The sequence below is a fragment of the Sciurus vulgaris genome (genome assembly GCF_902686455.1).
Source record: "Sciurus vulgaris genome assembly, chromosome: 13".
NCBI lineage: Eukaryota > Metazoa > Chordata > Mammalia > Rodentia > Sciuridae > Sciurus > Sciurus vulgaris.
Genome location: NC_136474.1, coordinates 62259937 through 62283768, shown reverse-complemented (window position 1 = coordinate 62283768; position 23832 = coordinate 62259937). Strand labels below are relative to the sequence as shown.

Genomic DNA, 23832 nt, shown 5'->3' with positions numbered 1-23832 from the left:
AGGATACAAGCAACCAGGCTCACCCATGGTTCAGTCTCACCCAATTCACTCTGCCATGAAACATAGCTGACTATGACTATCCAACATGCAGCTGTCTTAAGAGTTCTAAAAGAACAAAAAATAACCAGTAACTAGTGAGACAAGCAGGATATATCACTTCCTTCTTATGTCCTTAGGGAAAGGTCCTCAGTACCTCATGCTCAATATTTTTAAATGTAAAATGACAACAGAATGGCTGAGTTCTACTAAATAAATATATATCCAGTACTCTAAGAGGTGCTTTCAATAATATTTTTAAAAGTTTAAAAATCAAAGTTCACTTTCCCTCCGAATGGCCTAGCAAACAGAACTCATTTTTCTACCAAATAACCATCTTTTTTGACACAATTGATGATGTATTTTAATATATATCTTCAGTGCAATTGCAACGACATTTCATGCCTTAGGCAATTCTGTTTTTTTACTTGTCTCTGATAAAATTATTTCTGATCAAAACAAAACAAGAAATGGCTTCAGAATGGTTGATAGATTAATATTTTAGTTAGTAATTGCCTCCCATGGCTCCCAGTAAGTTCCCAGCTGTTTCCCCAGTCTGGCACACAGTTACCTTTAAAACAGGCCCTCAACATGTATTCATTGTGGTTGTATAGTTTCCTGTGGCTGTCATAACAAATTTCTAGGGCATACCCAGACTATCCAGGATGATCTCAGATTAAGGTCCTCAACTGAATCACATCTACAAACTCTTCCCCTTACAAGAGAACATTTCTAGACTCCAGGAATTAGGGTCTTTGGGTGGATGCTATTCAGCATATTACAGTAGCATTTGGTGGTACACCATACCATGGCCATGAACACAAATAGTGGGTTTGGGAACCACAGACGATATGAAGCCCACCAAAAATCAGTGGCTGAAAACCAAGTGTTCTATTCCTGGCCCTTGCTCTTCTGCACTATGTAAAGTGATGAACATGGAAGAAAAATAAAGTGGGTCTTCAGCCCTCCAAGGCCCTGTGAACTTTCCTCTCCATTCCCAAATCCCTTAAAGTTATTTTTAAAACAGGAAAGAAAAAATCCAAAAGAATCAGACCCAGGAGTATTCAACAACAACAAAAACTGTTTTGCTTTTTTTATTTTACCACAGCATCCATATGGAGGCAAGGTGGAAGAATATCTGTACTAATGACCAGAAAAATTAGCAATAACATCTTGCAAGTGTAAGTTACCATTTGCTTTGATGCCTCTCAAGGGTCTTTTAGGGGAACTCAATATCTTGAATTAAAACTATTAGAGGCAACCAGACTAAGTGACAATAAGGAGAGAAGCAATAACAGAAAACTCCTCCACTTTCATTAAAAACTACTTAACAAGCTTAAAAATACAGACTGATTTTTCATCCAGGCTCATCTGTGCTCCCCCTTTTTTTAAATGGTTCTATTCCCTCAGTAGAACTGAACAATCCAATGGGAAGAGAAATGATATAGAACAGAAGGTTCTAGAGCTACCCTGCAAGCAGGGCTCACAAGGACTCTCCCTGGTGCATTCTGAATACCCTGTGACACTGACCAACAGCACCTCTGGGTTCACTTCCTATAGCATGTCTGTCATGCCACTGAGTCAGTAGCATTTTCTGGGTGAAGGAAAGAGAGGCGCTGGCAAGAAGTGGGCCAAGATTATTGGGCATGAAAAATGTTAACTAAGGAACTCAGCTTTTTCTTCTGGATTTTAAAGGAAGGAACAGATCAGGCATCACTGAATATTATATACAGCATGAGAAAGACTTTGCACAAACATGTCCTACCTAGTTGATCAGTTCGTTGATAGTATGAAAGTTACCAGTATAGAACTGTAGACTATCATGCTAAGTGAAACAAGCCAATCCCAAAAAACCAAAGGCCGAATGTCCTTTCTGATATGTGGATGCTGACTCAATAGGCAGGAGGGAGGGAGGAGTGGAGGTTCACTGGATTGGACAGGGAGGAATTGCGGGGTAAGGGAGCAGGGATTGGAATGGGTAGAACAGTAGAACGAATCAGACATAACTTTCCTATGTTCATATATGAATACATGACCAGTGCAACTCCACATCATGTACAACCACAAAATGGGTTGATATGTCAAAATATATTCTACTATTATATATATAACTAAAAAGAATTAAAAATTTTTTTTAAGTTACCAATAATAAAATGAAGTCACTTTATGTCTAACCCTAATAATATGGAGCCCGGAAGCCATGAAAGAGGGACACTTTCACACTATGCCTATACAAAAAAGAAGAAAAAACCCACAGGAAAATTTTTCTAAGCCACAGCTTGCTACATGGATCATACACAAGGACAGCTAGTCCACAAAGACAACTATCCACCGGCATAAGAACAACTGCCTGACAGCCTCCACTAATGAACTGATGTCAACGCCTGTGAAAAGATGTCACCAGTAAGTGTACTTCTCTCTTCTGTCTTTAAGAGCTTCCCCTCACCCCAACTTCCTCAAATGGGCCTAGAAGAGCACCTATAGCTCACCATGACACCATATAGAGATTGCAATACCCCTGTTATTCCTGATAAGCTGTCCTGGAGAGCCACTCTGTCATTTATTTTAGATTAACAATACTGATTAATAACCAGTTCTGTATTAGTGAATTAGTTTGGTTTTGCCAGGGTCTCAAAAACACCATCTTTAGTTTCTGACTCCTACCCCAGGGAAGAAAAAAGTAAAACACACACACACACACACACACACACACACCTTGTGACTCAGTGGCTTCCAAACTCATCTTCGTATTAGATCCCAGGGGAAGGAGATGAGACTTTTTAAACATTCCAAAGTTCAGGCCACCCTCCAAACCAACTAAACTGCAATCTCTGGTGGAGTCACCAAGATGGTAGTTCTCATGCACCCAGATGAGTCCAACCTAGAGACTAGGGTGGCAGCCTCTGCCCTATGTTACTTCCACTGCAGTGAGTTTTCCAAATGTCATTCCCAATAAAAGGGACCCTCTTGGCTAGCTGTACACAAGAAATTAGTGAATTTTGCTTCTTCTGAAAAGTTTCAATTCCTGAATTGAACATTAGATTTATTCAGTCACTTCCTTCTGAATGCGACCTTCTCTTCTAAAATAAAATTTCTCAGAACTACAAGGGCATCAAAGTATTTGTTCACTAAACAGTGACAAAAACACACTTCCTTCTGTTTATACATCACTATCCCATGTGATAGTTTTCCATGTCTCTATTCAGTGCCAAGGTAACAAGCAGATGCCCTCCCAAATCACTAAACCAGGTATGCAATATTACAAATTATTTACAGCCCTAAGGAAATGAATATTAACAACTGGGTATCCTTTGTAACACAGTGATTAAATAAACTCAGTGGTCTATAATCTACAAACTTATAGTTCCAGGCTCTCCTGGGGTGCTTCCACCAGGTATGATTTCACCAATGCCTGCCTGAAAAAGCTCTCTCCATCAGTGGTGACAGTTACAGGGGCCTATGATGTGAATATATTATCTTTGACTTCTTAGGCAATACTACTGCAAGTTGTCTATAAATCACATATTCCAGATGCAGAGGTACAGACATTTTGAAGGTAAAGCAAAGATGGAATAATCTTCCAACCTCTCAAAATACCAACTGCAATGGCTTACCTTTCCCTGGCTTTGGAGTCAGAGGTTCTTTGTAGGGAACCATGTGACCCCGGGCCAAGGTGCTCCCGTGGAGGTCTCGACCACTTCTTGGGTGCCAGGCCCCCAGTGTTGCTCTGCAATTGCTGAGAGCTCTTCACATGCCTTCCCCTCCAGACACCTTAGGTCTCCATCACCTTGAGAGCCAAGTACCAAATGTGTGATTCTGTTCTCTGTAGATAGAGCTTTAAATTTCTACTTCAATTTGGTGACTTAGTAAATTTTCCGAGACAATTTTTTTTACAAAAAGGCAAGAAAGTAAGTTGCAGAAGAGTTCAGATGTGTAAAAAGCCACTCTCAAGGAGCTCTGGCATCATAACAAACCCTCAAACCTCACGTAAGGTGATATGTATTTGGTTAATAGCAGCTAATACATCCTAGAACAAACACTGTGCCTACGTAATTAAAATAGGAGTGCCCAAGAACACATTGCTGGTGCTACTCACTCTGTCAATGAAATGTTACCCAAAGGACTTGAAGATCATTCCAAGCAAGGGTCCTGATGAAACCAAAAAGAGGCGAACCTTCATAGGGCCCTACACCCGGGACAAGGAAAGTTTCTCATTTTGGCATTAAACTCTATTTATTTAGTATTTGAAACATGGTGTACATTTATGAATTTGTATAAACATTTAGTACATCTAAAATCCACAACTGGTAAACAATCTGTGCTTTCTTTTGTGTACAAGGTTGGAGTTTACATCTGGATATTTTGGTGTTGTGGAGAATCAGTCTGTGAATCTAATCAGATTGCCTCATATTACCATAATAACTGTGACAGGAGTGATCTGCTCCTTAAAAGGGCTGTTTCTTGCCCAGAAAAGGTGTCACACTTTGGAACTAATAAACCAGGTGTCAAGGAAACAAGAGAAACATGGCTGACATGAGGAGGAAAGTTCGTGCAGGAGATTCCTGGAGATCCACATCAATGCGCAGCAGGCAACTGAAGCCACGTGGTGACACCTAGTCTCCTCAGCTCCCCCACCAGAGGGGTTCTGTCCAGCAGGAGCTGGTCCTGTTCTCTGTTCAGCATACTTCTGAGGGTGCCCATGAGGGTCACAGTTGCAGCTCAGAGGTGCCAACCAGGCCCAGGGCTCTGGCTTCTTCTGGAGTCAGGCCGCTCTTCAGGGTCCTTCGCACTGCAGTGGCCACCCACAGGTCACAGCCAGAGAGACAAGAAGAGAAGGAGGTGTTATCAGCAAGACATACAGCAAGCAGTCAGTACACCAGTCTCTCCTCTCCCCAAATATCCCCAGGGAAGCCCAGGGATGCTCCACACCACCCTGCTGTTACTCCAGTACCCAAGGTAGAAAAAATCTTGGGGCTACAACAGGGTGAGCTGAAGCTAGTGCTGTCCAGAAGGGCAAGGGGCATGAACTGGGGCTAATGGAGAGGGGACAAAAGAGGAGGCTCTCTTACTGGGTTTCTGAGAAATGGGTGCAAACTACACAAGTGCTCATGGCAAGTGAAGAGCTCAGTCTCTGCCCAACACACAAAGTGTAACAGAGCTTGAGAAGTAATCACAGAGCCCAAGAACGCATGAGCACCAATGACAGAAATTAGGTAAAATAATTAGTGCATGGTGAGGGGGTCAGCAAACTTGAACAACCCTCTGGGTCTACAGAAGGACCAAGGATTGCTGGTGACATAACGGAGAACCCATGGCTCCACAGAGTTGGGTGTTAAAAGGCCCAGGGCAGCGAACAGAACGAGTTTCTTCATGAATGTTATGGGTCTCGGTCTCAATTTATCAAAGGACCTTTAGGGACAATGATTAAAGTAATCAGTGACTCTTTGCATAATGGATGCCAAAGAGCAAACTACCAAACTTCTGGGTGGGTTTGATGGATGTTTTTTCTATTAAATAACCCAAAGCTAAGAAGGCGGTGACTATACAATCATTGGGGGTCAATGCTGGAAATTGGATGCTCATATTGAACTGACACAGCCTTTGACTGCCTTTATCTCAGCAAGATGGTTTTTCCCATTGTTTGGTATTGATCAATTTGGATGTCAGAATAAAGGCTGGATCAGGGTAAATGAGCAGGCAGCCGCCCTTCCCTAGACAATTCTTTCATTTGAAAGACTGACCAATTACATTTCCCTTAATTTACAAATCATATTTGACCTACTCTATTTCTTTTAAGGTTATACAGAGTTCAGGGTATTTATTCTATTTTCAGAAGACCTGTGTCATGGATCTATCTTCCACGCTAAATCCCAAGTCAGCCAGTCCCTAAAGTGAGAAGAACAGGCTTATAATCAAAGTACAAAGGTAAAGCTCGCCCTTAGCATCTTTCCCTTTCTCCTGCCAGAACAAGTTCCCCTCATTCCCTCCCCAGAAGCCAGGGTCCCACCTCATGGGAATGCAGGCAACACTTCACATTCTCTGCCTCATCAACCCCTGGACGAAAGCTCATTTAGTTGATAGCAAAGGAACTGAAAGACCCAGACTCATGATGGAATGAACACAGGCTAAAACCTATTAATAAATGGCTTTGAACAGGAGCCAGCATCTAGTGCATTGATTAGTCAGTCAACAAATCATTTATAGAAAGTCTGTGTGCTCAACATTTAAAGAATTGAAACTCTCATGGAAGACTCACAGAAATCAAGTATGGATTCTTCAAAAGACACAAGGATCTGTGGTGAGGGGTACCCCAAAATCATGCCACTCTGTTTCCAAGCCTAGCTTTGGGCCCCAGACCTACCTATCTGCAGCGATTGCCACACTCACTCAACCTCTCCAACTGGCCCCTTGAACTCAACCAGACCAAATGTTTGGCTTCAGAGTCTTGGCTGGAGGCAGACTGCATATAACTAAGTTATGGAATTTGTTCTATGCAGCAGCAATAAAAACACTAGTTTGAAACAAGTGTCTATGTTCTTTAAACACTCAAAGTGTTTGTTAAAGAAAGATCATTTTTAATAGAAGAAAATAAGATAAAATCTCTCTCATTCTCAACATGGAAAGACAGCTAAGACCTCCTCATCAAAATTCAAAACACTGCCTGAGGAAGTCCATGCTGTACTGGCAGGCACTTCAAATTCCATCAGCCATAGAAGGCAGCATAGCACAGGCACGTGCCTGGAGACTGTCACCTTTGTGTATGTAGGAATATATTCTAGGGTCAATGACTACAGAAGCCCCCACAGACAGATGGGAATTTTGCCCATGAAGGTGTTTGAAAATGTTTCTTAAACACTTTTGTTCACATATTTGCTCTAGTCCTGTGACTGTTGTGCTCAGTTCACACAAATCCTTGCATAAGGACTCTGACACCTTTAGCCCATGCAATAATCTCCTAACAGACATGAGCCTTGGGCTGGCCTATCTGCAGCAGAATTGGGGGACAGATTAAAGGTAAATGGTGCTGCCTCAGCCTTTCTGCACAGAGGTTGTGCTTGCCCCTGTGGCCCCCGACTCAGTTTTGATGCATCAGACCACAAGGGAACCCCTCCCTTTGACTTGGCTCAGAGTCCTCTGTTGTGGGGATAAGCCAGCATGGCTTAGTTTCTTTTGTTTACCAGATGATTCCCCCCCAAAATGAGTATTCACAGAAAAATCTGCCTCATTAATGGAATCCTACTTTCTGCAGACCTCCATGTCAATACTGGTAAAGTTCTCTTAGATATTAACCCCTTGGTGTAATGTAAAAGAACTTGAGAATCTGACACCGCCCACTTGAAAAGAGAAATGAAAGTAATCGGCTGAAATCACTTTTGTACCCCATCATATCTAATAGGGCCTCATATACAGGAAATGTTCCTGAGCATCTACCCTGAGCAAAGTGGCTGCAGATAGAGGATCCAGGTCAGGTTCTGACAGGGAAAAGGTATAAGGAGAAATGTTTGGGCAACAGAATGTGTTCAGACTAGGAGTTGGCTCTCACTCAAAGTTTCCCAAAAGCAAAATAGTGCTCGGGGTATAAGAAATCAAGGGTGCTCATAAACAGGCTGCAGGATACGGAACTGCACGAACCAACCCTCTATAACCCTTCCATCAAATAGAGGGAATCGTCAAGTGAGTGTATCTGGCCTCTCTCCATTCTCTATTCTGCATCCCACTGAATGCTCTCCAGCCCTTCCCATGCAACTGGTTCTCATCCCTGAAATTGCTTAACAGACTGGATGTGTTTATCTTTGTCTGTTTTAAGGCTCTTCCACACATAGTGTGGGTCTCTTGGCTGGTACCAGCAGCAACTCTGTGGCCCAGGCACTTGTGACAGCTCTCTCAAGCCATGATGAGGAGAGGGGTTCTGAAGCAGGGTACCTCTGTAGTCAGCATGCAGTGCAGGGCTGTGGGGAATCAGGAGGAAAACAAGTGTTCTTCTCTCTTCCTCCTTAGAGGTGAGGAAGTTTTTCTAATCCTACAAAATGGTAACTCTTGGTTCAAACAAGTTGGATCTAAGAACCATGGGGATAGTAGTTGTCATTTACTGATTATACAGAGAAATCTGATCACGTATACAGTAAGTGGTGGAGAAGGGTTTGAGCTAGGACATTTGGATCATAGCCACACTGTCTTTCGTATTGATGAGGAGTTGGCAACTTTAGTTTGAAATGACAGAAGTTCATTTCTGATCTTTCACCTTAGGATCACTGGCAGATTTTTTTTTTTTTTTTTGCATATAATGTTGAACAGGATTTGAAAATAAGTTTTGGGTTTTTTTAACTCTTAAGATCCTGAAGATTTTATACTTACTATCTGGGGGAGCAGTGTGCTAGGATCATAGGTACTGTATAGAAGTTCAAGATGCCTTAAATGGTTGGGCGCAATGGCGCACACCTGTAATCCCAGCTACTTAGAAGGCTGAGACAGGAGGATCTCTCCTAGCTCCCACATGAAAGAAAACATTGACCTTTGACTTTCTGAATCTGGCTTATTTCACTTAGCATGATGTTCTCCAGTTCCATACATCTACTAGCAAATGACAGAATTCATTCTTATTTATGGCAAAGTGAAATTCCATTATGTATATATACCACATTTTCTTTATCCATTTTTTTTTTTTTTTGCAGTGCTAGGAATTGAACCCAGGGCCTTGTGCTTGCAAGGCAAGAACTCTACCAACTGAGCTATATCTCCAGCCCTTCTTTATCTATTCTTATGTTGACAGATAACCTGGGTTGGTTCCATAACTTGGTTATTATGAACTGCACTCCTACAAACATTGGAATGTGTGTATTACTATAGTATGCTGATTTTAGATCTTTTGAATAAATACCAAGGAGTGGGATAGCTGGGTCATATGGTGATTCCATTTCTAATCTTTTGAGAATCCCTATTCTGCTTTTCAAAGTGGATGTATCAATCTGAAGCCCCACCAACAATGCAAGAGCGTACTTTTTTCCACACATGCTATAAGCATTTATTGTTACTTGTTATTGATGATTGCCATTCTAACTGGAGATGAAATCTGTGTAGTTTTAATTTACATTTCCATGATTATTAAGGATATTGAACACTTTTCATGTATTTGTTAGTCATCTGTATTTCTTCTTTTGAGAAGTGTCTATTTAGACCTTTTGCCCATTGGGTGATTATTATGTTTAGGTGTTGAAATTTGAGTTCTTTATTCTGAATATTAATCCCCTATTGGAAGAAGAGCAGGCAAAGATTTTCTTCAAAGCTTTTCTTACTTTTGTTTCCTTTGCTGTACAGAAGTTTTTTACTTTATGGGATCCCATTTATTGTTTCTCAGTTTTATTTCTTGAGCTTTAGAAAGTCAGTACCTGCACTAATATATTGGAGTGTTTTCCCTACTCTTCTTCTAGCAGTTGCAGTGTTTCTGGTCTAATTTCTAGGTCTTTGATCCACTTTAATTTTTGTGCAGAATGAGAGAGAGAGGGATTGTTTTAGTCAGCTTTTTTCCACTGCTGTGACCAAAAGAACTGACGAGAACAATTTTAGAGGAGGAAGTTTATTTGGCACTCATGGTTTCAGGGTATCAGTCCATAACTGACTGACTCCATTGCTCTGGGCTTGAAGTAAGGCAGGAATCATTGCAGAAGGGTGTGGCAGAGGAAAGTAGCTCAGGACATGGTGATAAAGAAGCAGAAAGAGACTCCCCTTATCACAAATATATACCCCAAAGGCACAACCTCAATGATCCAACTATTCCAGTCACACCCCACCTACCCACAGTTACCACGCAGTTAATCCCTGTTAGCAGCTCAACACACTGATTAGATTAGGCTCTCATAAACCAATCACTTGCATTGTCTCACATATGAACTTTTGGGGGACACCTCACCATCTAAACCATAACAGGAATCTAGTTTCTTCTACATATAGATATCAAATTTGCTCCATTTGTTTAAAAGGCTATCTTTTCTCCAACATATATTTTTGGCACCTTTGTTAAGGATCAGATGACTGTATTTATGTGAATTTGTCTGTTTTTATAGTAATACCAGGCTGTTTTGTTACCATAGCTCTGTAGTATAACTTGAGATAAGGTATTTGATGTCTCCAGCATTGCTTTTCTTACTCAGGAGTGCTTTGGTTCTTCTGGGTCTTTATTCTCTATAAATTTTAGGACTTCTGTTGTGTTCTGTAAAGAATATCACTAGTATTTCAACAAGGATTGCATTGAAATTGTAGAATGCTTTTTGGTAAAATGGCCATTTTGACAATTTAATTCTGCCTATCCATGAACATGTGAGATCTTTCCATCTTCTAAGATCTTCAATTTCTCCCGTGTTTTATAATTTTAACTGTAGAGATCTCTCTTACCTCCTTGGTGAGATTTATTACCACATTTTTTTCGGGGGGGGGTAGGCTTTTGTGAATGGAATTGTTTTTCTCATTTCTTTCTCAGCACATTCATTATTGGAGTTATAGGAAAGCTCGTAATTTTCATATGTTGATCTTGTATCCTACTACTTTGTTGCATTTCCTTATCAGCTCTAGGTTTTTAGTGGTATTTTTGAGGTCTTCTAAGTATAGGATCATGTCATCTACAGATAATTTCTTATTTTCCTGTTTGTACCCCTTTAATTTTCTTCTCTGACCTGATTGTTCTGATTAGAGTTTAAAGAACTCTATTGAGTAGAAGTGGTGAAACTGGACATTCTGCCAATGTTAATTTCTTAATTTTTAAAAAATTTCTTAATTTTGATAAATTGTCCTATGGTCATGCAAGGTGTTGTATTAGGGGCAGTTGAGTAAAGGATGCAAGGTAATTCTCTGTACTATTTTTGTAACTTCTCTGTATATCTAAAAACTCTCAAAAAGTTAAAACCAACCTGGAACAACAACAAAGCAGAGGTTCCCAGACCTATGCAACTTAATCTCAACTTCTTGTACTCCAGACCCAGTGACCAAGGGTGTCTGGGAGAGGCCCACAGCACTGCATTTGTACCTTCCCCCGGTGACCCTAACTTAATCACTGCCCTCAGACTGAAACAGGGGAAAGGCAGGGCCCTCAGGAAAGTGCTTTGTGGTGACGGGGTTGAAGTCTTCCGGTTCCACCTAACACAACACGATGTCCATTCATTCTGAGACAGCTGAGAAACACTCATCCATCAAGCACTTTCTGTGGTCACTGGCCTGGCCATGTAGCAGAGCCCCCTACAATGACACATTCTTCTGACTGGCTACATTAGCATCCATACTTCTTGCAAATCTCTGGTTTCTAAGCAGGAACCACCCATGAGTCATGTTATGGAGTGAGGAGTGGAACAGAGCTGGGCTTGGGAGGAAAGAAACAAAAGTTCTTAAAACTGTTTTCTGGGAGAACCCACATCAACACATAAGGAGGAAGGGTGGCTCAGGAATCCACAGGCTCAGGATTTTCAGCAATATTTCAAGTTCTGGGCCAGATAAAACTGCCCTACCCTGCTTTTCAGACTAAGTCAAACTCATCAGCTCTCTGTTTGGATGAATTAGCAATACTAGCCAAGAACTATGCCAACACGGTAGCCTTTGTGTTACCAGGTGCAAAGCCACTACCCCAGCACATTCAAGGCAGTGAAGATAGGTCTGGTCTACTTAGAGCAAGTGGGGTGAGGTAGACAGTGTGGGGCATGGGTGAGAGAGCAGAGTGACCACTGAGGAGGTATGACTGTGTGCACTGCCACTCAGAAGCACCTACAGGCAGCTCAGATTCCCACCAGCATAAGGTCTCTTGAACAACAGCACAACAGAACCTACATGAGAGGAAGGGTTGGAGAGAGGGAGGTGGGAACTTGTCACAAGCAACTAACAACCATACTTGGGGCTGGCACTACTGCCTTCAGTGTATCCAAAAAGCCCACAGTTCTGTGAGTTGAATGTACATGTGAAATTCCGAGCATAAAAATAGATTTTATTGGAACCTGGTGGCATAGACAATGAAAGACTGTGGCACCCCATCAGGAAGGTACTGGGTGCTTTCCAGAGCACCCTTACAGGAACCCTCTCTTGCACCCTCAGAACAGCTCTAGAAGCCAGGAGAGACAGATTCCTCTTTCACTGCTCCTCCCTCTTTCTGAACCTGCACTCTGGGCCAAATGGGTTTTCTGGCATCTGGACAGACATGGCAGAGGACTGAAAGGCCAGCCTCCTCTTTTGGTGTGCCAGTTCCTTGTTTAGGAGGGTGATTTATCTGAAAATGAAACAATCAAAGAGCTATTGAGTGCAGTGAAGCACTTCAAACTCTCCCCAGATCCATCTCCCTAACCTCAAGGCTTCCACTGGAGCCCAGTTTCCTGACATTTTGCCCTGTTGGAGTCCTGGCCCCTGGCCCAGTCCTACTCTGGAGCCCAGGCTGTCCTCCAGCTCCCCACCTGGGTTCATGGAGATCTTCAGCACTCTCTTGGATTGCTCCATTTATCCTTCTGTCCTGTGTACATTGGGTAGGTGCCCTCAGCTGCATGAGGGGTCAGTCCATCTTTAATGAGTTCTAAAACTCAGGAAGTGCTGAGTAAATTCTAATGATTTTGTTGAGAAGAATCTGATTGAGAAACTCTGTCTCTTCTAACATCTTTATTTTGCTCCAAAACATTAATTAAAAAACTCTCTGGCCTATTGCCATGTTAACTTCCCCTGTGAAAGAACATATAATTGGTTCAGGGTAAGTAAGAAGAACTATTTAAATAAAACACAGGGAGACTTTTCTTAATGGGATTAATTTTTAAAAAATCCCTGGATATTTTCAAATACCACCTTGGAAAGTAAGGACAAGTGAATTATGTTGTGTACTGATCTAGTCCAGGGCTGAATCTAATGTTTTGTCAGTCATGTCTTCTGTTTTCTCTAAAATAGATTCAACAGTATTTAAGATTCAATAATTTTCTATCACCAAGAAATTTGACTTATCAGATAGCATGGCTATCTCCCTCCATATTCTGTAAAAGAAATAAGATTAGTTACACCAAATAAATGTCAAGTATTTCCCAAGCCCTTCAAGAGGAAAATAATGCTTATAGGAGAAACACACACAAGATAGGGAGGTAATCATGGTGTGAGGGTTGGGAATCAGGGTGCACAGTCAGAGTTCCACGTTCCTTTCCCAGCAGAACCTGACATCTCCAGACTGAGCCACTATTTTCAAAGGGGTGACCAACCTTAAGTTCCCAACTAGTTGTAGGTCATATCAGAGTGAGAACATCTTTATAGAAAGTTGGCCCTGAGCCCAAAACTCCATGGTCACATCATGGGCAGAAACCCCCTTGGAGGAAAATTCAACAAAAAAGGGTCATTTGGCCTCTCAACCATGACAAGACCTGAGTTCTACTGGGAAAATATATAAGTCCCTAATCCCTAGCTGTGTTCTTTGACAAGTTGAACTCAAGGTGACAGGCAGGCAACCAGCTGAACAGGCCCTCCTTCTAAGACAGGTCTGAAATGAGAAACAAAAAATGTAACATGGGAGCTGCTTCTCCTCCCTGACTACCACAGCCTGCCCTGCAGCATCAAACTGGGGAGAACCCCTTAAATGCCTAAGCTACCATATTCCAGGCAAGGCTGAGTCTAGGGAGCCTAAGATAACAATCAGCACTGAGACAAAAATAAAACTCCAAATTGTTGAAAAGGGAAACCAAAATATGAAAACACGAAGAGCTCTGGGAACTTTCTCCCTGGGTCAGGGCCACCAGTCAACTGGAGAACCTTGGATGGAATCAAAGAATATATGAGAACAACAGCTGTAGCTCAGTGGCAGAGTGATTGACTAGCATGTATGAGGCACTGGGTTCAATCCTCAGCACCACATAAATAAATAAATAAATAAATAAATAAATAAATAAATAAATAAATAAATAAATAAATGGCATTGTGTCCAACTACAAAAAAATTATAAAAAAAAAGAACATATGAGATGAGGGAGATGGACCATTTTGCAGGTTAGAAATCATCTACCCAATTTGAAACATTTTACTTAATGAGATGCTGACTGGTACTAGCTGGAAAAGCAGCAAACTGAGCCACGAGAAGCTGTAAATGGATTAAGATGCCCTTGGCATGTCTGATGCAACCACATGCCAGGCGTTAGCAGGATATTTGAGGTGTACAGGCCTCGTCCTCAGCATTACACCCGAAAGCAGACAATTATCTCTGAGGATCCTCAAGTGGCTTGCAGGTCATAAATTTCCAGGTTCTGGGATGGGCTCTGTTTGATTTCCTGCACTAGGTGGACTATAATTGCCTTAAGCCAAATGAGTTATAGCCCAAATAAGTTGGTTATTCATTACCCCCTTGCCTCAGCGCCACCATTAAACAATCAAACACAGCATTGTTCCACAGTGAGGCCCAAACCACTAAATTTCACATAGATTGTGCAAATTGCTTTTTCCTTACTCCTTTAACCCCTTGTGAAAAGCTGGAGTTCATCATTCCTTTCTAACAGAAATTAAAGCCTAACATTCCTTGTCTGTTGACAGTGCCATTGCTAATGTATTAAACCCATTACAGATAAACACATGCACATGATGCTATATTTGTTATAGTAGCTGTGTTGTGGGGGAAAGTGTGCTGGCTAAATAAAAAGAATATATGGCATAAAATTGGAATGGAAATGACACCACAGGAAATTATTTTTTATCAACCTCAAAACAGGCTCTTTCAGGCCAGATTAAAGAGGAAAATTATTTATGACTGTGTTATTGTCCCTGATATTATGGATCTATGAATCTGATTCTTCTTAAACCAAAGAGAGAGACAAAGCAGTCATAAAACCTGTAGGAGGAGCCCATACCTTTGGCCTCCCCAGGACTGGCCAGGCCAATGTCTTCATGCATAAGGCTTTTTGTTTGAGGTCCCTGACCCAAACCTACCCACCTCTGACACTCATTTCCTGCCCTGATGTTCTTTCTCTACTTTTCTCCCCAAGTCCACCCCCACAGGCTCTTCCCAGCAACACCCCACAGTCATTCTTGAACTGAGATTGCTCATTGCAGTAAGACCAGGAGTTAATAGACACAAGGCTTCTACCATTTGGTACCAGGCTATCAAAGTAACATGAAAGCAATAAAAAAGCTACTGTTATAGATAATCCACTTAAGACCTCAAAAAGGTTTTTGCAAGCTTCATTTAAAAAACTAAAGATTTTTTATTAAAAAGCAAGAGAAAAATGGGCATATATGATGGACAAGTCATATATTGCAAGACGTTCAATCTTCCTCATGTGCAGGAAACAAATTAAAGCCAAAAGAAAATATTATTTGATACTATTCTGATAAGCAAAAATGGAAGTCCCTCATTGGACTGGAGCAACTGAATGCAGAATTCAGTCAGTAGTGGATTAGTTTTGCTCCCCTTTGGAGAAGATTTGTCACCTGAGGATGCCACTACTTTCCCAAGAGGCAGGGACCTAGACCTCAGCCCCTACCCTTGAGATTCTAAGCTGTTGGCCTGAGTAAGCCAAGATATCTGCAATTTAAAAAACTCTGCAGAATATTCTAAGGTGCATGCAAGGTTGAGAATCACAGCTCAAGAGCCTCATGACTCAAATGAGTACCAAGGGCCAGCAATATCAACTTCACCTAGGAGCTTGTCAGCAACAGATTTGTGGCCCAACCATCTTACTGAAGGAGTCTTTCTTAGGAAAAATTCTCATTAGTAACTGAACAGATCATATGAAGGGAGCAGGGAACAGGCTGCAGTTTTGGCATCCTTTATCCTGGAAGCAAGCATGTTAATGAGTCAAGCAGAAGCACAAGGTCCGACACATGCAGCCTGCATCCCAATAACCTCCTGTGTGAATCTCATGGGTGGCACAGGCTGGGGGCAATCTGTTTGAGTTCTTAGTGAACTCCCCACCTGCCTGGGGTCATTCTTTCACTTTTGAATACAGAACAGAAGAGCAACCAGGCTCTGTTTCCTCCTCACTATTCCTCAATCTCAGAGGCAAATCATGAAGGCAAAGGCTGAGTGACCCAGCAGGGGGTTGAATCCTACGAGCTCCCCTGAAACATCCAGGCCATGGCTAATACAGGCACACAACAAAGGACCCACAGGAATCCCATCTCTCAACAGTGGGGTCCATGTGAGACTTGGTACATAGCCACAGTCAACAGAGACTCTGCGCCCATTAGCTCCAGGAGCAGCAGCAGGCTCAGACTAAAGGGGACACTTAGTCCCTTTGATGTCCTGAATCCTCTGGTGAGGAAAGGAAAAAAACAATCTGCCTAGGCTACCATCATATACTGTAAGCATCCTAATGACCATCAAATCACTTGCTACCCTGGTTTCACCTTTGACATGCAAGTGGGCTGTGGTAAACCCCTGAGGGATCCAAATTCTAACACAGTGGGTAAGTGGTCCTGGGTGCCTTTAAAGAAGGCACTCACCATGACACACAAGAGACATTTAAAACCCTTTCAGACTTTCCTGGACAAAGTGTGATTTGTGAGAGGCCTGGCCACACACAGCAAATAAACTGGACAGATGCAGTACAGCCCCTCCTCCACAGTGGCCAACACTGGTAGTGAACTTGAAAACTTTCAGTGAGGGTTTTTGTTGTTGTTGTTGTTGAGGGCTACAGGTGGGTACTGAGACAGCTACTGAGGATTCATGGGAGCTGCCTCTGAGTCCCTGTCCTTCGGGGTTGTACAGCATGTTGTACAGCATGTAAAGCTAGATCCCTCCAGGGTTGAGTCCCTCACCCCTCCTCAAATGCACTCACGAGATTTGCGGTTGGCCCGGGATCGCTTCCTCTCCCGTGGCACCACTCGCTGACTGGGCACTTGGGTGGCTGACTTGACAATGCGGTCCATGATTTCATCCGCTGCGTCGTCTGTGACAGTGGGTGAGTCATCAGTTCCCATAGTCCATGAACTAGTGGATCCTGAAAAATTAACCAGAGTGCAATATATTTAAAGAGAAAGAAAACATAGACAACAAGACAAATCATTGCTTCTCAAATGGCTGACATCCATCAGCGATGGATCTCAGCAAAGCCAGAGAGCCTCAGAGTTAGTGACACATTCCAGGGTGCTTAGCTGTACCAACCTGTGACTGCTACTGTCCAGGCTCTGCCCAAACCTGTGCTGGGGAATTTATTTCATATTCATTTCATACCCTGTAACAGCTATGTTCTTGTCTCTCATTGTTATGTAACTCTACCCTTGCCAAGTCCTGTGATCACCCAAGGGCAGATGATCCATGCTATACCCAGCTGTGTACATCACTGATATCCAGCAATGTACAGAGGCCCATGGAGAGATTAACTGAGTTACCTTTCTATGAGTGCTTGTGTATACCTAGTAAATGTGCACTAATCCTACCTTCTCATATATTAAATAGAAACCAAGGAATTTTATAATACATAGCTAGCCTTTTAATTACTTAGTTTTTAAAAATTTTAACAGGATTGCCCATTTCCACCAGTAATATGGATATTGATAAATTTTTTTCCTATGAAAAAAAAAATCACTTGCTCCTGGACCAGAAAAATGTGTTTATAAGCAACTGTATGTTCAAATAGTTCAAGTTGAGTATCAAGGTATCTGCCTACAGACAAGCAAAAGACACAAACTAAACGTGGGCTCCCAAGTAATGTCAAATAGTTAGAAATCAATGCTAATTTAATATATCCAGAACTTTGCCTTTGTGATAATTTCCTTATGAAATCTCTTCTATGATGGTGAATATGCTTTTATAGGAGGAAAGATGTACCTGTTCAAAATCATTTATTTCTACTACCCACACTTTACTTGTAATAAAATAATTTACAATGTACAATTTCAAAAGTCTATGGAACACAGGTAATCCCAGGATGAAGCCAAAGAACAGTCAGCTTTTTCTAATTCAAAGGGAAAAAAATGTTTAAAATGGTAAAAGTTTTAAAATTTAATGTTAACATATGTTAATAAGCATATATTTCAAACATTTATCTTCCCTCTTGACATTTTAAAAACTTTCTAGGCTTGAAACCACCTGACTGGTAATGAATGTATGAAGAAAACACAGATATTGATGGATCTAGTTGGGAACAGTGGATCACAGTTCAATGCATTGTGGTTTTCATGGACATGTGTGTTTAAAATTTTACTCCAAATATGAAATATGCTATAATGTAGTCCTAACTTCTGCCAGTAAAATTCATGTAACTGAACTGAATGTGTCAACACTTTACTTTGCAAGAGGAGTGCCAGAACTCCAGGTGTTCCATCACTTGCATGGTATGTCCTGTAGCTACAGGACAATGATACAATGATGCTTTCAAATGACAAGTTTTTTTTTTTTGTTGTTGTTGTTGTTGCAATTGATCAAGTTCTTGAAGTTTGTTTTGCTTAGCTTTTTAGTGGGAGTGCATTCACAGTGCTGGAACAGGCAGAGCCAACTGCAGTTTTCCTGCTCATTCCTAAGGGAACTTGGTCTATTTGCTCATATCAGAATGCCATTTTTCCCCCCCAGAATTATATAACATTTTGAAAAACAGACTCTTTCCAAAACTGAATTTTTGAAATTGCTGCTGAGGTCTCCCACCTTCTCAGGATGGTCCGAGTGTTGGAACTGCAGGTGGGAGGACTCATGGCACAGCTTTCAGACCTGGACTGCAGAGCCTCTGTGACAATGGCCCCCTGGGAGTAGGGCAATCAATAGCACAACCATTTACCTAGCAATTTCCTGTTTTCCCTTTTGCCTATTGATTTATAATTCTGAGTCTTATCTTGATATGCCAAACTACCCCTCCAAAAATACACCCAAGCTCAATTGTGTAAACTCATAAGACATTTTCAGAGCACTGGGCTAGAAATGAAGGCACCATCTAATTTTCCCTCTGAGAATTATCAACATTTCCCATCTCCATTTTACACATCCCCAGGGATCCGCTTTCAATGCAATTGTCGGAGAGGATCAAAAGGAATATCTTGCCATGGGTCCAGGATTGTCAAACCTCAGTTCTGTGATGACTTCATTCCCTCCTGTGACCTCACTCCTGGTTCTGCTTGTTATCTCTTTTCTTCTTGGTTATTGTCCTCACTGCCTGATCACCATTTGTTCTCACTCTTCCTGGCCATGGATGTTTCTCTTCGTAGAACCTTGGTACCCACAGGCAGCCATCAGGGGAGTACTGCCCACACCTCTTCCATTCCCTAGGGGCCATGTGTCTCATCTCAGTCACCCAAGTACTGGCAAGTCATTTATGTACACTGAGATATGATGGAGGGGAAAGACCATTCTAGGCCATAATAGCACAATACCATTTTATTTTGGCTTCATTTTTAAAGATATGGACATGATAGCTTGAAAGAAAATACTGTAATTCATTTTTTTCCTTTTAAAAACCCAAACAGTCTATAAGGAAGAAATTATATCAAAGTAGATATTAATGGTTGCCTTCATCACTAAAAGACAATTTTCCTGGAGATAGACTGCTAGGTTACAAGCTTTTTCTTCTGGCAGTTTAAAGATGTCATTCCTTTTTTCTTTTTTTTCTGGCTTCCATAGCTTCTTTTGAAGAGTGAGCCACACTTCCTGATCTTGATCCTTAGAAGGGAATGTATCTTTCCTGTGTTATAAAGATTTTATCTTTATCTTTGCTTTTTGGCACTTTGCCTATGATATGGCTTTTTCTATTTATTCTGCTTGGACTTGCTAAGTTTCTTAAATGAGTTAATATCTATCATCAATTTGGGGAAATTCTCAGCCATTATCTCATCAAACATTTCTTCTTCTCCTTCTTTTCCTTCTCGTACTCCAATGACACATTAGATCATTTACTGTGTCCCAGACATCTCACACTTCTTCTTTCTTACCATGCTTTGATTTATACATGTTCTATTATCCTGTCTTTGAATTCACTAATTTTCTCTTCTTGCTGGGATCTGCTATTAAACCTAACCACTGAGGTTCTTATTTCAGATATTTTGTAGTCCCAGGGATTGAGATCAGTGTTACTTTTCTCCAGAGTCTCCTCATTTTCCTCTGTTAATAAATGTGACAAGGTACTGAGCTAGCTTGAGGCCAAATGGCAGTTTTAGCTAAGAAATTAATCCACCTCTCTCCCTAGATACCTTGAAGCTGAGATCTGTGTGTTCACTCTACCTTGTCTATTTTCCTCAGTGCTTGGAAACTGCAGGTTCCAGCAGCCTGACTGGCCCAGTGCCCCCACCCCCTACTTCCTCTTGCAGCATTTAGCCAGTATCTTATGGAGAAAATCCCCTGCACTTGGGGCTCCTTTCAATTCCATTTCTTGCGCCAGCTCACCTGGTTCTTATGAGTTCTACTGTTATCTCTTTGCTGTTAGTAAGCCTGGTCCTTAACCTGTGCCCCAATTCAGCAAATGCTCCCAGAGGAGCAATCTCAACCCATCCAAAATTCTACTTCTCAAGTCTTCTTTCCTTGCACAGTTCTACAGTGTCTTTTAAAAGAGAGCTTCTAACTTGTTTTATCTCTAATCATTACAGGGAGTGGCAAGCCACACTACATGCCACCTGGAAACACTAGTCTTTCTTTAGATAGGTGTGAACGTGCAGAGAAACTAAACAGCCTCTCTCTAAGAACCTTTATTAGTCAGTGAAAATGAACCCATATTGAACAAACCCAGCAATAGTTTTTCTCTTGGTTCCTTTTGGTTGGGGAGAGATGTCTTATTTCTTTTAAAAAGTGTACAGCCTGTTTATGTCCTGTTATCTGACTCCTTCTCCTAGGAGGGACTCCATTGCACCACTCTGGCATCCAACAAGGTACAGTGACTCAAGGCTCTGGCCTGATGGCTGGGGTCACATGATGCTGTACACTAGTGCCTTCTTCCACCTTCCTGCTGCCCCACTGAGACCAGGGCACCAAGCCTGAGAGAGCTGTCAGGCACAGACTCGAACCCGGGATGTGTGAGACTTTCTGCTACCACAGGGAACAAGTAATTCCCCTCCCCATAATAACACTGCAAAAGCTATTTTATTTTTATTCTTATTTTGTGCTTCTTCCAGATTGACACTCTCTATTGCTCAGCATTTAATGATAGTATTTTCTTCACTTTCTGACTTGCCCCACTTTCTCTTCTTTGTTTAAACACATGCTGTCTTCTGTTATGTCTTAGGATGGAGGACTTTTATATACAGCAATGGCCAAAAGGAGGCCATGTCTTAAACCAGATGATCAGAATGCACGATGTCATGCTCAAGGCTGTTCTCCCCCACTACGTCTTTCTAAAGTTGGTCACTGAAGTCTGCATTTTGATGGCCAAAAGATGTTATTTTCTTCTCCTAATTCCACATCTTAAAACTACTCAGCAAAGAGTTTGAACAGATCAAATATTGAGAAGCCTAACCTTTGATTCTTTGCTGTAATACATTCAAATATGGAGGGTACAGCTTGGGAATCAAGGTTATAGTAAGAGATGTGCCTTTTCCACTGTCATCTGTGTAACACTGGGGCAAGGACGGATGGCAGCCACCTTTCTTTTAGAGTATTCTTAGCTAAACATCAAAGTTAAGGTCCTATTACAGGGTAAAGACCAAAGTCCCACATGAAGGAAGAAAGGGGAATTACAGTCAGTACGACTACATGCATATGAAATAACAACCAAACAAAAAAACCCAGCAACTCTGTTAAAAATCCTGAAGTACAACTTCACAAAATTCTGAGGGTTCTAGAACACAGACTGTGCATATCTTTCGAGATCCTCTCTGGAGGATTTGTGGCTTTCTGGTTCACAGGAAACTCTAAGAAGCCATATGCATTGTGTGAGAAAAATAGGAGCGGCATTTATGTTTTCCCTTCCTGTTGAAATTATTGCTGCTAGTGCTTTACTATATTTAAGAGAGTTGACAATAGCAAGATTCCAAAAAGCAGAGTCAGTGAGCAAAACCAACTGGAAGTCAATGGTAAACCCTCTCATGGGCTCTCAGAGCACAGCCCTCTGATTCTAGCTGTTTCCTATCCTCCTGGAAGTCTGAAGGCTAATCAGAGCCTTAGAAGATGCCTGGTGGGCACTGCATGCATTACCAAGTTTCTGTGATAAGTAAGGTCACCCTCAGCCCAGCTTACCTGACATGTTCAGTTTTATTTCTTGTACCAGCATAATTATTACCAGTATCCTCTTTTAAACTCCAAAGCATTCAGTTATGACAAAACTCTGGTTTCTTCTGTGTGCATAACATGCGCTAACTAAACACTCAGAAGACAGAGCCCATCTCTAGCATTTAATTCTCTTTAAAGCTTATCCTCTTTAGAAAGCCTAAACTGGGACCTCATGAGTGCATCGAAGAGGAGTTGGAGAGGGACTGCAAGTAGTGTCTGGAGGTGAACAGAAACTGGAGAAGCCGAAGAGAAGGGCATTCCAAGCTGAGGGAACAGCATGAGCAAGAGGTGCACCCAGGGCTATGCATTCAGAGAAGGGAAGTGCCCAACAACATGGGGATGACTGAACACCATATTGGGAAAAGAGGCCCGGATGACAAGGCCCCCAAAGGACAGCATGTATAGAGTGGGTTTTAGCCCGCAGCAGGGAGTTTAGGAGGGCTAACATGGTATCAGACTAATCCAGGAAGCATGAGTGCTCCTTAATTCTTAAAATTAAAAAAAAATCCCTTCCAATTATAATTCAAATCCGGAAATTCCAAACTCTTTATCATCCTAAAGTTTAAGTTTTATCTATATTACTAAGGATGTGAAAAAAATGCACAAAGGGTAGGTTTTAAACCAAGCGTTGGCAAGTTTTTTTCTGCAAAGTCACCGTTTCAGGCTACAGACCCTAGAGTCTGTCACATGGCTCAACTCTGCCATTGTGGTACAAAGCAGCCACAGACCATACTCAAAACATGGCTGTGTTCCAATGACACTTTATTTACAAAAATAGGTGGCAGACTGAATTTGGCTCTCAGGATGCAGACTGCTGAGCTCGGCTTTAGCTCATGAGGATTCACTCATAATAAGAACTTATGTGTGCAGAAAGGTATATTTTGGAAAGTGTTGTTTGGTTTTGAGACACAGCTATTGGAGGGAGTGGTAAAGGGAGATGTGTGCCCTAAAAGTCCAGGAAGGTTGATGGCCCTTCATGGCCACATACAGGTACAATAATATGTACCCGTAATGGAGACTCCCAAGATGGCCAACCCAAGACGACAGGCTCCACCCACCAGGACTCACCTCTGCTGGCCCGGCTGCGTGTGCGGACACCCAGCACAGGGGTGGCATCCTCCATGGCAGGGGAGGAGGTTTTCAGCACGGCCTTCATATTCTCATGTTCAGCTGCATCCTCTGCATAGCTCAGCCCCTGCGGCTGGCTAGGTGGCACTGGGCAACTGCCAGAAAGTTTGCCAGACTGCAAAAATCAAAGGGGAGTTAGAATGTGAGGGAGACTCCCCAGAACTCCAACTCAAGCTCAGAAGATGTTTCATTGAGGAAAACTTTATCTTCTCTGTTTTTGTATGCATTCTGTGGACCCATTAGTTCAGGCAGTCACTGAGGTTATCAAGTAATGACAAAACATCTGTTACTAAGATTGTCAATCAGTGACAAAACAACTGCGTCTCTTAACTCCAGGGCTACGGTGGACTTACTGTACTCTCAGCCTGGGAATCCTGGCATGTGGGCAGAAGTAGCACTAAGCAGGGGCAACATGATCACCAGCCTGGGAACTATGCTCTGCCAGCAGGTGGGACCTGGTTTTCCCTCTAGAGACATCTCTCTACAAAAGATGTATTATCAGAAAAAGAAGCCACTGCCCCGGAACGAGGTCCACACATTCATCCGCTGGAGTGGGTCTCTCTG

The 23832-nt window shown here is 41.9% G+C and overlaps 1 protein-coding gene across 21 annotated transcripts in view; it reads right to left on the bottom strand.

The window, feature by feature from the left end:
* Positions 1-3985: 3985 nt before the first annotated feature.
* Positions 3986-23832, bottom strand: part of FHOD3 (formin homology 2 domain containing 3) — a 491479-nt gene continuing 471632 nt past the window's right edge. For 5 of the 21 annotated variants that reach the window (XM_079108479.1, XM_079108480.1, XM_079108495.1 and 2 more), the window contains 3 exons: positions 23209-23383; positions 16796-16957; positions 3991-4825 (listed from right to left, as the gene is read on the bottom strand). In XM_079108479.1, coding sequence (XP_078964605.1) covers positions 4743-4825; positions 16796-16957; positions 23209-23383 — 420 coding nt within the window. In that variant the 3' untranslated portion in view covers positions 3991-4742. Of the gene's footprint in view, positions 4826-16795; positions 16958-23208; positions 23384-23832 lie in introns of all 21 variants that reach the window. The other 16 variants (XM_079108488.1, XM_079108477.1, XM_079108496.1 and 13 more) reach the window with 8 other exon arrangements.